We start from the raw sequence: 12,670 nt of genomic DNA on the forward strand, positions 1-12,670 counted from the left end.
TTTTCCATTTGTTGATTAGAAAACGCCACCATGGCGAGAATAAAGCGTGCCAACATTACTGAACAAAACAAACAGTACAGAGCGGTGGGGTAAACATTTCATTTTAGGTAAGTTCATATATCGCATTTCTCTGTGACTTTTAGTACAAGTAGATCGAACTGGTGCTTTTTTTTCATACTTGCAAGTGGCGTTTCCTTGTTATTTTTTTATTTGGTGGAAAGGTGTTGATAAGTTTGACGATAAAAATGATAACTCATCTTGATAATTGCACGCTTGTACTTGATTATTTATATTTCACTCACTAACACAAACTGTTATTAATTGTTATCCTATTCATAAGAAAAGGTGCCGGTAGTGGGTTTTGCGTACTGTCAGAAAAAAACACTGTTAGTTAAAACCTGTTAATGATATATCGAAGTATCTCAAATTGATTGATTTATTTGGTTTATTTTACTTCATTTTTCTGCTATATTTGGCTAGTCGTCAAGATCAGTCATGCCCAGGCCGAGATTCGAATCAGGAACACCTAGCATCGTAGTGCGTTGTGCTAACCACTCCGTCACTGAGTCCTGCATATCCCAAATTGTTAAAGCAACAAGTGAAATTACGGTTTTTGAACAACTCATCATTTCAAATTACTGCGCTTGAACAAACGTTAAAAGGAAACATTTTTCAGTTAATCTGTACTCAAGGTCGTCGATGACCACTTTCTCCCATCCCGAGCGGGAAACATAGGTTACTTACTGAATGTAAATATTTCAAGCAGAATCCGAACCACTAATGCATACGAAAATAAACTGATTCCATGTAGATGGTTCAAGTAAATAAACACAGGTGAACTAGATCTGGCCTTTTCGTTGCATTTTTATGCAATGTTACCGACATTTTCACAGTACTAACAACAAACGTGCACTTGGCGCAGGTGTAACGAACTCTGTATGGTGGGTATTTCCTTGCAGACGACAAACATATTTGCCGCAAACATGGCGGCGCTGCGAATCCTGACGTCACATGAAACCCACCTATTAGTAGAACGAATATAAAGTTAATATTTCGCATACCATATTGATATTTGAAGATGACAGGTATATAAAAATTGTAATGAAATAAAAAGGGACACTTCTGGAATTTCAATGCAGAGCTAATTAAAATTATATTATATTGTGTAGTATGCTTAAAACCGAAGGTTTATGGATGCAGCAACACAGCCTTCCATCTGTCCCTATCCGGGGCAAGATTAATCCATTCTTTCTCATCCTTACCGATCTCTTTTAGGTCCATCTCAACGTTATCCCTCCATCTTCGTCTTGGCCTTCCTACTCGTCTCTTACCATCAGGTTTCCCAACAAGAATCCTGCAAACTATTATTTCCTCTTCCATTCGTGTCACATGGCCTGCCCATCTAAGTTTTCTTGATTAAATTATTCTAATAATAATTAAAAAGTCGAAATAATTGATTGTGTTGCTGGAGAAAGTAACGCTAAGATGATGTTTTGATTTGTTTATTTGGAGATTTTTTTAACCATACCCAGGCCGGGATTTATATACGTGTGAGGAGGCCTAGAACTTACAGCACCAAGATCTCACTCCAATCTCCTCTACACAGTTTAAGTTATAACTTCTCGCCAAGTTACATGGTGTGGTTTGTTATTATATTTTTACCATATCCGAAGTACCTAATTTTTTAATTATGTGGTACTTTTCAAAGCAGTCGTCCCCAGTGAAGGCCTAGAGCTGCAGTCCTTAAGTTCACCCTAAATTCTGATCTAATCTTGATCATACCCTGCATAATTTTGAGCCTCCTAAGCTTACTAGCTGCTTTTAATCATAGAAGTATTAACTTGATCACAGTATTTTTGTTTCAATAGCTCTAGTAATTACTTTCACTTTGTAATGACAAAATTAGCTTTTTATGGGTTGATAATATGTGAACATTTCTAGCATAGTTAATATTGACAAGTAAAATGTACATGTTATGAACACCAGAATACACTTATATATTGAATCATTCATATTTCCCCAAGTATATGTACTTATTGAATTTGATTGGGTGTGCAATCCGGTGGGCACAGGAATTTTTGGGTGGGCGCTTGCCCGCCCGTGCCCACCTCTGTCGCCGTCCCTGCCAGCAATTGGAAGGATCAACAACCTCAAAACACCTCACCTGAAAAAAACAAAAAACAACATTATTACTAAATATAGAAATGTTCCAGTTATTCGAGTGCGAATTTCATCTATAAATCGTCCTAAAGTTACGGTACTTTACGGAGATCCACTATTGTTGAACAACCCCTTCTCCACACTCTCTTACACAACGTAATATATTTTAATTTTTGTGTGGCAAATATAGAGCAAAAGGTGACGTGACACCTAGAGTTGTATATTATACAGTCAATAAAACGTAGTCATGAAGTATTTAACGGGAAACAAATATAAGAATCAACTATAAATATATATTGCCTCTGTGAGATAATGTATATTGTTGTCAGCACATTTTGGTAGCCACTTTAACTAATTTATGATAATATTTAGAGTCTTTATTAATTGGATCTTCATATTTCATTTTAGGTAGAAGCTGTGAGCACAGAAAAATCTCTGAGAGTAAGGGTAAAAGTTTATGACAACACCACTGCCATCTACAGTCAGGATATTGAAATTTCTTCTGGCGAAGGAACATTCGTAGTACCAGCAATACTGGCAGACAGTGACGTCATAACTTTACAGGTAAGTTTCATCTGTTTACAGAAATAATATATTTATTAGCAATAAATTAATTTGAAAAATATTTAAAAGATCCACACTTCCATGGGTTTCCCTTACGGAGAATACTTTGAACTGTAGCAAGACAAGAAAAGATCAAATGTATAGATAACGTTAGCCGAGCGAGGGATTAATAATTTCAGGTTTGAGTCACGTTGACTTTCCTTTTCGAGTGTCCCTTCATCAATTTCATATAACCATCATTCAACTTCATTGTAACAATTAGCTCAAAAGCAAAAGGGAAATACATCGAAGGAAAATAGAGATGATATAAATACAAATTGGTGCTGTTCCTGTCGAATAGAGATTAAGGATGGTTATATCGGTCTTCTTTACAGTTTTTCTGAAACAAAAACTTTGTACAGTCGAAATGTAGGAAAATGTAGCACACACAATCAACATTTGTGTTATCTTCTTTCTCTCTTCCTCTTCCCCCTCCCTCCCTCCCTCCCTCCCTCTCTCTCTCTCTCTCTCTCTCTCTCCCTATCTAGCTATATATCTCCACTTCTTTCTTTATCTCTACCCGCTGTCTGTCGCTTCTCCCCTACTTTTCGTCTTTATCTTTCTCAGTGACACAACCTTCCATCTTTCAAACACAATCTCTTTCAACTTGTCTTTTCTCTCCTGCATTATGTCCATCCATTGTCTATGTGCTATTCTATTTTCTTTATTTTGTTTTGCTTCTCTATGTCTACTTACTTCTTTCTTTCTCTCTCTCGTTCTCTATCTCTCTCTCTCTCTCTCTCTTTCTCTCTCTCTCTCTCTCTCTCTCTCTCTGTGTGTGTGCCTTTCGCCTTTCTCTTTCTCTTCCTCTCACACACACACAAAGCGCGTGCACACTCTCTCTCTTTTTTTCTCCTCCTCTTTCATTCTCTTTTTCATTCTCCCTCAATATCTATATTCTTGCTCATTCTTCTTTCTCTCTCCTTTTTACTTTCCATCCTATCTATGCATGTTTCTGTCTTTTTCTTTCAATTACTTCCCAAAATTTTATTTATCTCTTTCTCTCTCTTTCGCCCTTTGTTTCCCTGTTTTATACCTTCCTTACTTATCTTTCCCTCATAACGGAATGGGAATCAGTGTGTTGACCAATGAATACTCACCAATGAACTATTGGATCTGTAAGAACCATCTCACTATGCCAGTTAGTGGAGTAGCATCTTTCTCCAAACGATGGAATACTTATTAATAAGTACACTAAACCCCAAAATCAGTGCAAAATAACGGCCCTGTTCGTTACAAGCTATCTCAATAGTTATTAACTAACGATCTTCGTAATTGCTTTATGCAAAGACACCATTGTTAACATGTTACTTCCAAATACTGATCTTGCAGTATCGTCCATTTACAATATTGTCGGAATCAAGCATCTTGAGGTGAATAAAGCTTTGAAAGTGTGGCTTCGAAAAGCTTAGCTATTTTTTCCCCGTAACGCACAGAAGCCTCGCTATCGCCGAAAACATAAATCGTTCCAGCATGGTAAGCCATGCGTAAAGCTTACTCTACGACTATTGCATTCTCTGGTGCAAGTATCTGAACATGAAAATAACGAGCGAGTCTTATCTGTTAGCAACCAAACACGCTCTTGAGCTCATGGCTGGAAAAGTTCGCTTTATCTTCTCTCGGGGTGTGTGCTACAATAAACTAGGAGCCGTATAAAATGCGCGGAAAATAGAATTCGTTAACACATATTCTAGTAAACTAAGAATGTAGTAAATTGAATAAAATGTAACATACCTTCGCATATATAGTTCATGGTGATTTACATTTATTATACTGTTCGATTGATTGATTGATTGATTGATTTGGTGTTTAAGGTCCACTTTATGTACAGGAAGGCTAATCGAGACTGGACCTACAGTTTAAAGTGGGATCCGAACCACTATGAGCCTCCACCGGGAATCGAACCTGGGACCCCTTGATTACAAGGCGACGACGCTACCACTGCGCCATCAGGGAGGTCCTTATACTGTTCGAGAGATCATAAAAATCATAATACCCCCCCTCTCTCTCTCTCACTCTCTCTCACTCTCTGTCACTATCACTCTCACTATCACTCTCACTCTCACTCTCTCTCTCACTATCACTCTCACTCTCTCACTCTCACTCTCTCAATCTCACACTCTCTCTCACCCTCTCTCACTATCACTCTCTCTCACGCTCTCTCACTATCACTCTCACCCTCTCGCCCTCTCTCACTCTCACTCTCTCACTCTCACTTCCTCACTCTCACACTCTCATTCCCTCACTCTCACTCCCTCACTCTCACTCTCTCACTCTCACTCCCTCACTCTCACTTCCTCACTCTCTCACTCTCACTCTCTCACTCTCACTCCCTCACTCTCACTTCCTCACTCTCTCACTCTCACTCTCTCACTCTATTTGTATCTTCGTTTGATTAACTGATTTGGTTGTTTAACGTTGCCTTTCTATCACTTTTGGTTTAATCGTGACGATGGGGATGAGTGATGATATGATGACACTCACGACGAGCACCCATGCGCATGCCGGGATTCGAACCCGGGACCCCTGGCGTCGTAGGGCCCTGTGCTAACCACTCCGCCATGGAAGTCTTTTACGTAGAGTTTTCAGTTAAAAATTCAGGCTCGACCACGTTCTTCGTAGTGTGCCTAATCTTAATGGAGTCGTCTGTATCTTCGTCTTTCTCTTTTGTCTTCCTTCTCTTCCTCTCCCCATTCATCTCCGTCCTTTCTCATTCTCTCTCTCTCTTTGTCTCCTTCTCTCTTCATTTTCTATATCTCCTTTCTCTACTGCTCTGAATTTAACACTATGTTTATGTCTTCCCTTTCATTCGATATTCGGTGGAGGCACATAGTCGTTCGGATCGCACTTTAAACTGTAGGTCCAGTCTCTTATTGTGCACAAGTGTACTTAAAACACCAATTCAATCAATCAATCAATCAATCAATCAATCTTCCTTTCAGTTTGCCTTTGCGTCTGTTCCTTTGTTCTCCACATTTCTTCTTCATCTTCCTGATGTCGTCTCGTTCCCCATTGCTTAGACTTATTGTATGAGAAATAAAAGTCGCTGAGCACAAAACCGAACATAACATAGTATAAACATACACATAACTGATTATAATAATAATAAGATTTTCATGAATACTTTTAGTCCATGTTCCTTCCTTCCTTCTTCTTTGATTGGCACACACCGCCTATGTTCATCTATCCAAATAACAAAATAATGCCGTCATGGTAACCAACAAAGAATGTAAATTCGATTACCTTTTCTTTAGAAACTGAGCCTATCACATACTTCCCTCTCTCTACCCTCTCTGTTCATTACTGTCTCTAAGTCCCCCTGTTTATTTATCCCTCTTTCAAACATTCTAAAAAACTAGTTATGTGTTTCTCCAAGAGACAAGTGAAACACATTCAGAGATATTGAGTTGAGTTGAGTTGGTGTTTTAAGTCCACTTTATGCACAATAAGGCTAATCGGGACTGGACCTACAGTTTGATCCGAACCACTTGTGCCTCTACCGGGTATCGAACCCGGAATCCTTTGATTACAAGGGGACGACGCTACCACTGCGCCATCGGGGAGGCCCACATTCAGAAATGAACTTCACATCCAGATTGAGTAGAGACATTTCGTTAGACAATCTTATGATATTATAGTATACAAGTAATGGAGAAAATAATATGAACACCAATGCAATTGCAGAAAACTTGTATTAGTAAGGGGTTGCCCCCCCCCCCTTGCCTGATTGACAGCTTGTATCCTTCGTGGGATAGACAAATAAAGGTCCTGTACAGTGTGAACTGGAATACGTAGCCACTTTTCGCACAAAACAGTCTCAAGTTCCGAAAGTGTCATTGGAGGTGGAACCCGATTATGCACTTTTGCCTCCAAAATACCCCACAAAGGCTCCATGATGTTAATATCGGGGGACTGTGGACACCAGATGAGATGTTCTACCTCATCACTGTGCTCATGAAACCATTCATCAACGCACCTAGCAGTGTGAATAGGGGCGTTATCATCTTGGAAGATGGGGCATGCATCGGGAAACAAAGTCTGAACCATGGGATGGAAGTGGTCACCCAGGATGGTGCAGTACTTCTCTGCGTTGATTCTCCCATGGAGGACGACAAGTGGGCCAACACCATTCCAAGATATAGCCCCCCAAACCATCACAGACCCCCCCCCCCCCCACCATGTTTCACGGTAGGCACTAAGCAGTCAATATGAAATGCTTCAGCAAGAGTTCTCCACACATAAACACGTCCTGTGGTCTGAAATAATGTGAAAGACGATTCGTCTGACCATATCACATGTTCCCATTGCTGCTGTGTCCAATTCTTGTGCTCTTGGCACCACCTTCTTCGTGTCACTGCATTACGTGGAGTCACCAACGGTTTGGGGATGGCAACCCTGCCATGATGTTCACAGAATGCAGCTCCCTTTGAACGGTTTTCGTTGATACAGGGTCCTGAAGGTGATTGTTCATCTCTGCGGTTATCTGGGACAGTGTTATCTTGTGCTTTCGAGTCACTATTCGCTTCAACACACGTCGATCCCTGTTGGATAACTTTGTTTTTCGCCCACTATTCTCCTTTGCAGACGTTGTCTTTCCATGTTGTCTGTAGGCTGTCAGAACAGTTGACACTGTGCTCCATGCTACACCAACAAGTGTAGCTGTTTTTGTCACAGATGCTTCAGCCAGGCGGGCTCCTATGATCATGCCTGTTTTGAAGTCTGAAAGGTCGGACATACCTGCATTTGACGCATAGCTGACTGCTCGCATGAAACTCTCACACCAGCTTCTGATAGACTGATACGTTTGCTTTCATCACCACCAGGTGGTTGAAATCTCTGCTGAGTGTTGTTCCTTTTCCACGACGGCGTATATAGGCCTTTGCAAATCAAGGTGTTCATATTATTTTGTCCATTACCTGTACATTGCAGGTATAGTGCAAGCGCGTTCAGTTCGTCTTGTGTAGTGGCGTGCCCAGAGGGGGGAGTTGGGGGGTCATAACCTCTCCTTTGGACCAGAATTCCTAAAAAAGAACGTCAATGGCAAGAAAAGATGGCAAAATGAGGGCTCACTATTAAAGAAGCATTCGTAACCCCTCTCTTTCTAAACGCCAGTAGACTTGTGATATTTTACCAAACGTTCAGGATTCGAGTCCCGGCCTGAGTGTGGGTGTTCCATCATCAGTATGGTCTCTTCATCCTGATTAGCCTCCAAATAAAATTATATTATTTTATATTATAAATACTGTTCAGTTGGCGGTATCTTCAATATTTGGATATTGTTTGAGGCAAACTTTCATTTTCTTTCCATTAATGCGTTTCCTTTTTTCTGTTTAGCAAAGAAAGATCCTTTCCTTCCATCTGTAGTGAGCTCCAAAGGAAGCTGAGGAGGTCTTACAAACTGTCCCCTCCCTCGAATGTTTCCCAGAGGAGAAGGAAATATCATCGCTCACAAGAGGAGACCAGAAGGAGATGAGGTTTTGGGCAAAGTGGGGACAGGGCGGGCGGTGGTTGGGGGAAGGGTTACAGAAGAATCCCCAAGTTCTTCGTCAGTAATTGGAACTCTTCGTCCAAACTTCCGCATGCACCGCGCGCTGCATGGAAGTGGTTAACGTCAAATAATCTCGCGGCAGCTCTTTGTCACTTGGCTAACTTTCTTCCGACCACAGCTCGTCCGCATCATATGTTGCGACGTCTCAGATGCAAGGCGAAGAAAAGGTTCTACTCTTGGCAAAGTGCAACTTCTGGTGTAGACTGTTGGGAACTACCGAAAACTACCGACTTTACTGTAAATATTTTTGCAAAATTCTATTTTACAGTTTTCATGCACATCTTGTTCATGTTTCTTCTTCTTCTTTTTTTAGCATGGAGCGAAACTCACTTTTCTCCTTTAGAATCTGCATGAGAGTATGAATTAAGCTGAACGACTTGGCGGAGTGGTTAGCACTGCGCGCTGCGACGCCAGTGGTCTCGGGTTCGAATCCCGGTCTGGCATGGGCTATTATACGGGATGCTTTCCCATAACCTTCCCCAAAATATCAAACGGTTTGGATATACAATTTGACATAAGTTTAACCTTCAGCTATTCCATGAGGAAATACGTGGTTGATTTCATTTATTTTACTTCGCTTTTCTTCCATTTTTGACTGCTCTCGAAGGTTGGGATGAGGAATGATATGGTGGAATTGATGAAGAGACACAAGGAACACCAAGTCCAGACCGGGATTCGAACACGGGACCCAGGCGTCGTAGCGCCACGGAGGTCTGCAATATGTGAAATAGCTTCACTTAAGTTTAACCCAAGGAATTTCCCCAGCAACAGACAATTTCCAAGTAAATTCCTTGATCTCAGTTTGATGTTTTTTTCCTGAATTGAGCTTGTTTTCTTGATTCCATTGTCCTTTTTTCAGCCATTTTCAATTCGCTGTACTTCTTTCAGGCGGAGCTGGTGTCCGTGGAAGGCAAGGAGATAGACAGCCACTATGTGCTGGCAAGGGAGCCAATCAAGAAATGGAACTCGTCTTCTGATTGCTACATCCTCATCGAGGGCGTGGAGCAGACGCTTCAGGTTAGTCATTTGTTTTACCCTCTTTCCCTGCGTGACAGCCCTCATCAATTTGGAGTTTTTCCCCCGACTGTCAGAGCGCTTAAATTTCTTGGTTTGCGTGATCTGGAAAGCTTCTTCTACTTCGGATGACCATCAAGGGCTGAGGAGCTTTGAAGGATATCTTGCTTCTGGAAACGAAGAGCTTTGGATTCGTGGTCTTAAGGAGTATCCCCCAAGACCCTTCTTCTTCCTCTTCTTCTTCTTCTTCATCTTCTTTGCGGTTTCACCTTCAGGTCTCCACGTGCGCTCCGAAGTCCATTTCAAGATGAATAACTTAGATAGAAACATGTTATTTATTCATTTCGGGGAGAATCGAGAGAAAGATGACTTGTTCTCCGTGAAGAATGATGAAATATGAAGATGCGGATGCAGGGTGATGGAGCATTTGTCTTTGACAAAGTGTTTCTCGTCAGTCGAAAAGCAGTGAAGTTGATGTTGCATTGATCTCTCTGTTGTTGTTGTTACAACGTTGACTTTAAGGCACACATGCACGTGTATTGATTGATTTGATTTGATTTTACTTCGCTTTTCGTGCCACTTTTGGCTAATTTGCTAAGATGGGGATGAGTGATGATATGATAAAATTGAATTTAGTCCTGGGCATGGATGTTTGTAAATGTCGATTCATCAATTTTCATCATATCGTCACTCATCCCCATCTTCGCAAATTAGCCAAAAAAGCCACAAAAAGCGAAGTAAAATTAAGAAAATCAATAATGTGTTAACTGGGACGTGAAAAATTATTAGCAAGTGATCGGTAGATCACAGCTTGCACATCAACCAGACATAAGTACAGTTTGTTCTCGTACATTTCCCCAAGATATTGAAAATTATAAAAACTTGAGCCTCCCTAATGTCACAGTCAATGATACACACTTGCTTTTCTACACAAGAGTAATATAATTTTAAATTACGCTGAACGATCACATTGCCTAGACAGACCACGTAGACGCAATATGTTTAAGAGCTTTCGGCTTACTGCACTCTCTCTACCGACCTAAGTAATAAACGTAATTACCGCAATCTAGTTCTACTGTACAAAGCGCTGGAAATAGAAGATACAAAATACGTCAGCCAATTTCAACATATTTTTGACTTTCACTTCTGAACAGCAGATCACACAAAATGTTGCTGCTGTTCATACTTTACACAACTGACTTCTACTTAAATTCGTATTCTGGTACCTCCTCAGCCACCTGGAACAAGCTACCCCAACAATACAAGTCATTTTTCAATACGGAACATTTAAGAAAATGAAGCTTCACTTGTTCAACAGCTAGAACCACAAACGTAATACAATAGTTCCAATTCTCGCCACCAGGGTAAAAAATGGTGCTGTAAGCAGTCAAAACGTGGTATAGTTACAGGAAAAACACTATAAATCGCAGAAAACAATACTCTTTGTAATAAAATATCGCTACAATTTCACTATTCGAATTACATGAACATTACTAAAGGAAAAGCAACAAGCGTCACCAACGACAACCAGGGAGCTCACACAATGGTTAGGCAATGTCAACGACTTTGACGTCAGAGTTACGGAAAATTCCACGTTTTGACTGCTTACAGCGCCATTTTTTACCCTGGTGGCGAGAATTGGAACTATTTTTTTTTTTTTTTCATAATTCGCGAGCGCATTGCTTCATTATCATATCTACGAAGTTTCAGACTGCTACTCTCATTACAGCCCGTGCTGTACCACTCTGAACACCGTCACTTTAATTGTAACCACCTGGTATATTACCAGGTTGGCCGACGTGCATAGAAAGACGTAAAGTATTGCATAATGACGATTAAATAGTATACATATATTCCATTGACTTATGGTATTTGTATTTGATTTTTGTATATGTGTGTATCCGAGGATACTAACTGTATTGTTTTTATTTTCATTGTGTTATCATTATTAGTTTCATTTTTCCTTATATTTGTACACAGAAATAAAGAAATTACTTGATTGATTTGCTTTACTTTACTTCGCTTTTTGTGCCGCTTTTGTCTAATTTGCGAAGATGGAGATAAGTTATTGTATGATGAAATTCATGAATGGAAACTCACAAACATCCATGCCCAGGCCGGAATTCGAACCTGGCGTCGTAGCGCGATGTGGTAACCACACCGCCACGGGAGCCGATACTTAAGTAAAGAAAACTGTAATTAATATTTAAACGCAAGGGAAGGTACTACTTTCTAAACTTCGACACGAAATCTAAGTCGTAAAGAAATAAATAAACAAAAAGTGCAACATTATGCATGGGTGGTGAAACATGATTAAAGGGCAAGTGTTAAAATAACAGTTTCTTTTCTCGGTTGTAGCACCATGCTGTCCCTGTAGCATATTTTTACTTTTAATATGTTATGGGACAGAAAAACAATTGACAGTGGAAACCAGGAATATGTGTCACAAGGATGCATACCTACGGATTGAAAATGATTTTTTTCCCTGGACTCATAGCCTCGAAGAGAGATCCTAATGTGCAAAAGTTACAGAAAAGTTGTTTTTTCTTAGTGTCTTGTACGACGAACACTGCATGTGTGCATGTTTGCGATTGTGTGTGTATTCAAACTACCTTTATGGGGTTATCTAATAAGATATACCTAATTCATAACAAATAAATAGGGGGAACCTACTTACTTTACTTTACTTACTTAGTCGATCCTCTTCTACCGTCAGGTGTAAAGGTTTTGCAAAGAGCTCTCCATCCTTCTCGGTCTCTGGCTAACATTTTTGCCCTGTTGGTATCCAATCCTCTTCTCCTCAAAACTTCTTCAATCCAACCGTCCCAGGTCTGCCTTGGTCTTTCCTTTGGTCTATTTCCATCTACTTTAGCTTGCCATATCTTTTTAGGTATCCTTTCTTCACTCATTCTGTGAACATGACCAAACCACCTGAACTGCGACGCTTCTATTTGTTGTTGTAAAGGTTGGGTCTTAAGGCTCATTCGAATTGTCTGATTCCTTACTCTATCTCGTTTTGTTTTTCCTTCTATTCTTCTTAGGTATCTCATTTCAGTTGCTTGAAGTTTGCTAGAATAATTAGTTGTTAGTGACCATGATTCACACCCGTAAAATAGTGTAGGTGCATACGTTGTTTTGTAAAGTGTCAACTTTGTTTTCTTCGTAATTTCCTTTTTATTTATGAAGTTTCTATTTAGAGCATGATATAATCTTCCTGCTGCAGCAATTCTATTATTTACTTCTTCATCTATTTTCCCACTGCTGCTTATTATAGACCCTAAATACTTGAACTTTGTTACTTGTTCCAAGCTCTCGCCATCTATCTTAATGGTATGAGTTCTATGT

General features: G+C 40.1%; 1 protein-coding gene across 2 annotated transcripts in view; it reads left to right on the plus strand.

Annotated features, from left to right (window-relative positions):
• Positions 1-12,670, plus strand: part of LOC145992043 (C3 and PZP-like alpha-2-macroglobulin domain-containing protein 8) — a 911,691-nt gene that overhangs the window by 720,293 nt on the left and 178,728 nt on the right. For both annotated transcript variants that reach the window (XM_083128164.1, XM_083128165.1), the window contains 2 exons: positions 2,569-2,724; positions 9,200-9,328. In XM_083128164.1, coding sequence (XP_082984290.1) covers positions 2,569-2,724; positions 9,200-9,328 — 285 coding nt within the window. The remainder of the gene's footprint in view (positions 1-2,568; positions 2,725-9,199; positions 9,329-12,670) is intronic.

The sequence above is a fragment of the Lepisma saccharinum genome, chromosome 9 (assembly GCF_977018435.1).
Source record: "Lepisma saccharinum chromosome 9, izLepSacc3.1, whole genome shotgun sequence".
Lineage (NCBI taxonomy): Eukaryota > Metazoa > Arthropoda > Insecta > Zygentoma > Lepismatidae > Lepisma > Lepisma saccharinum.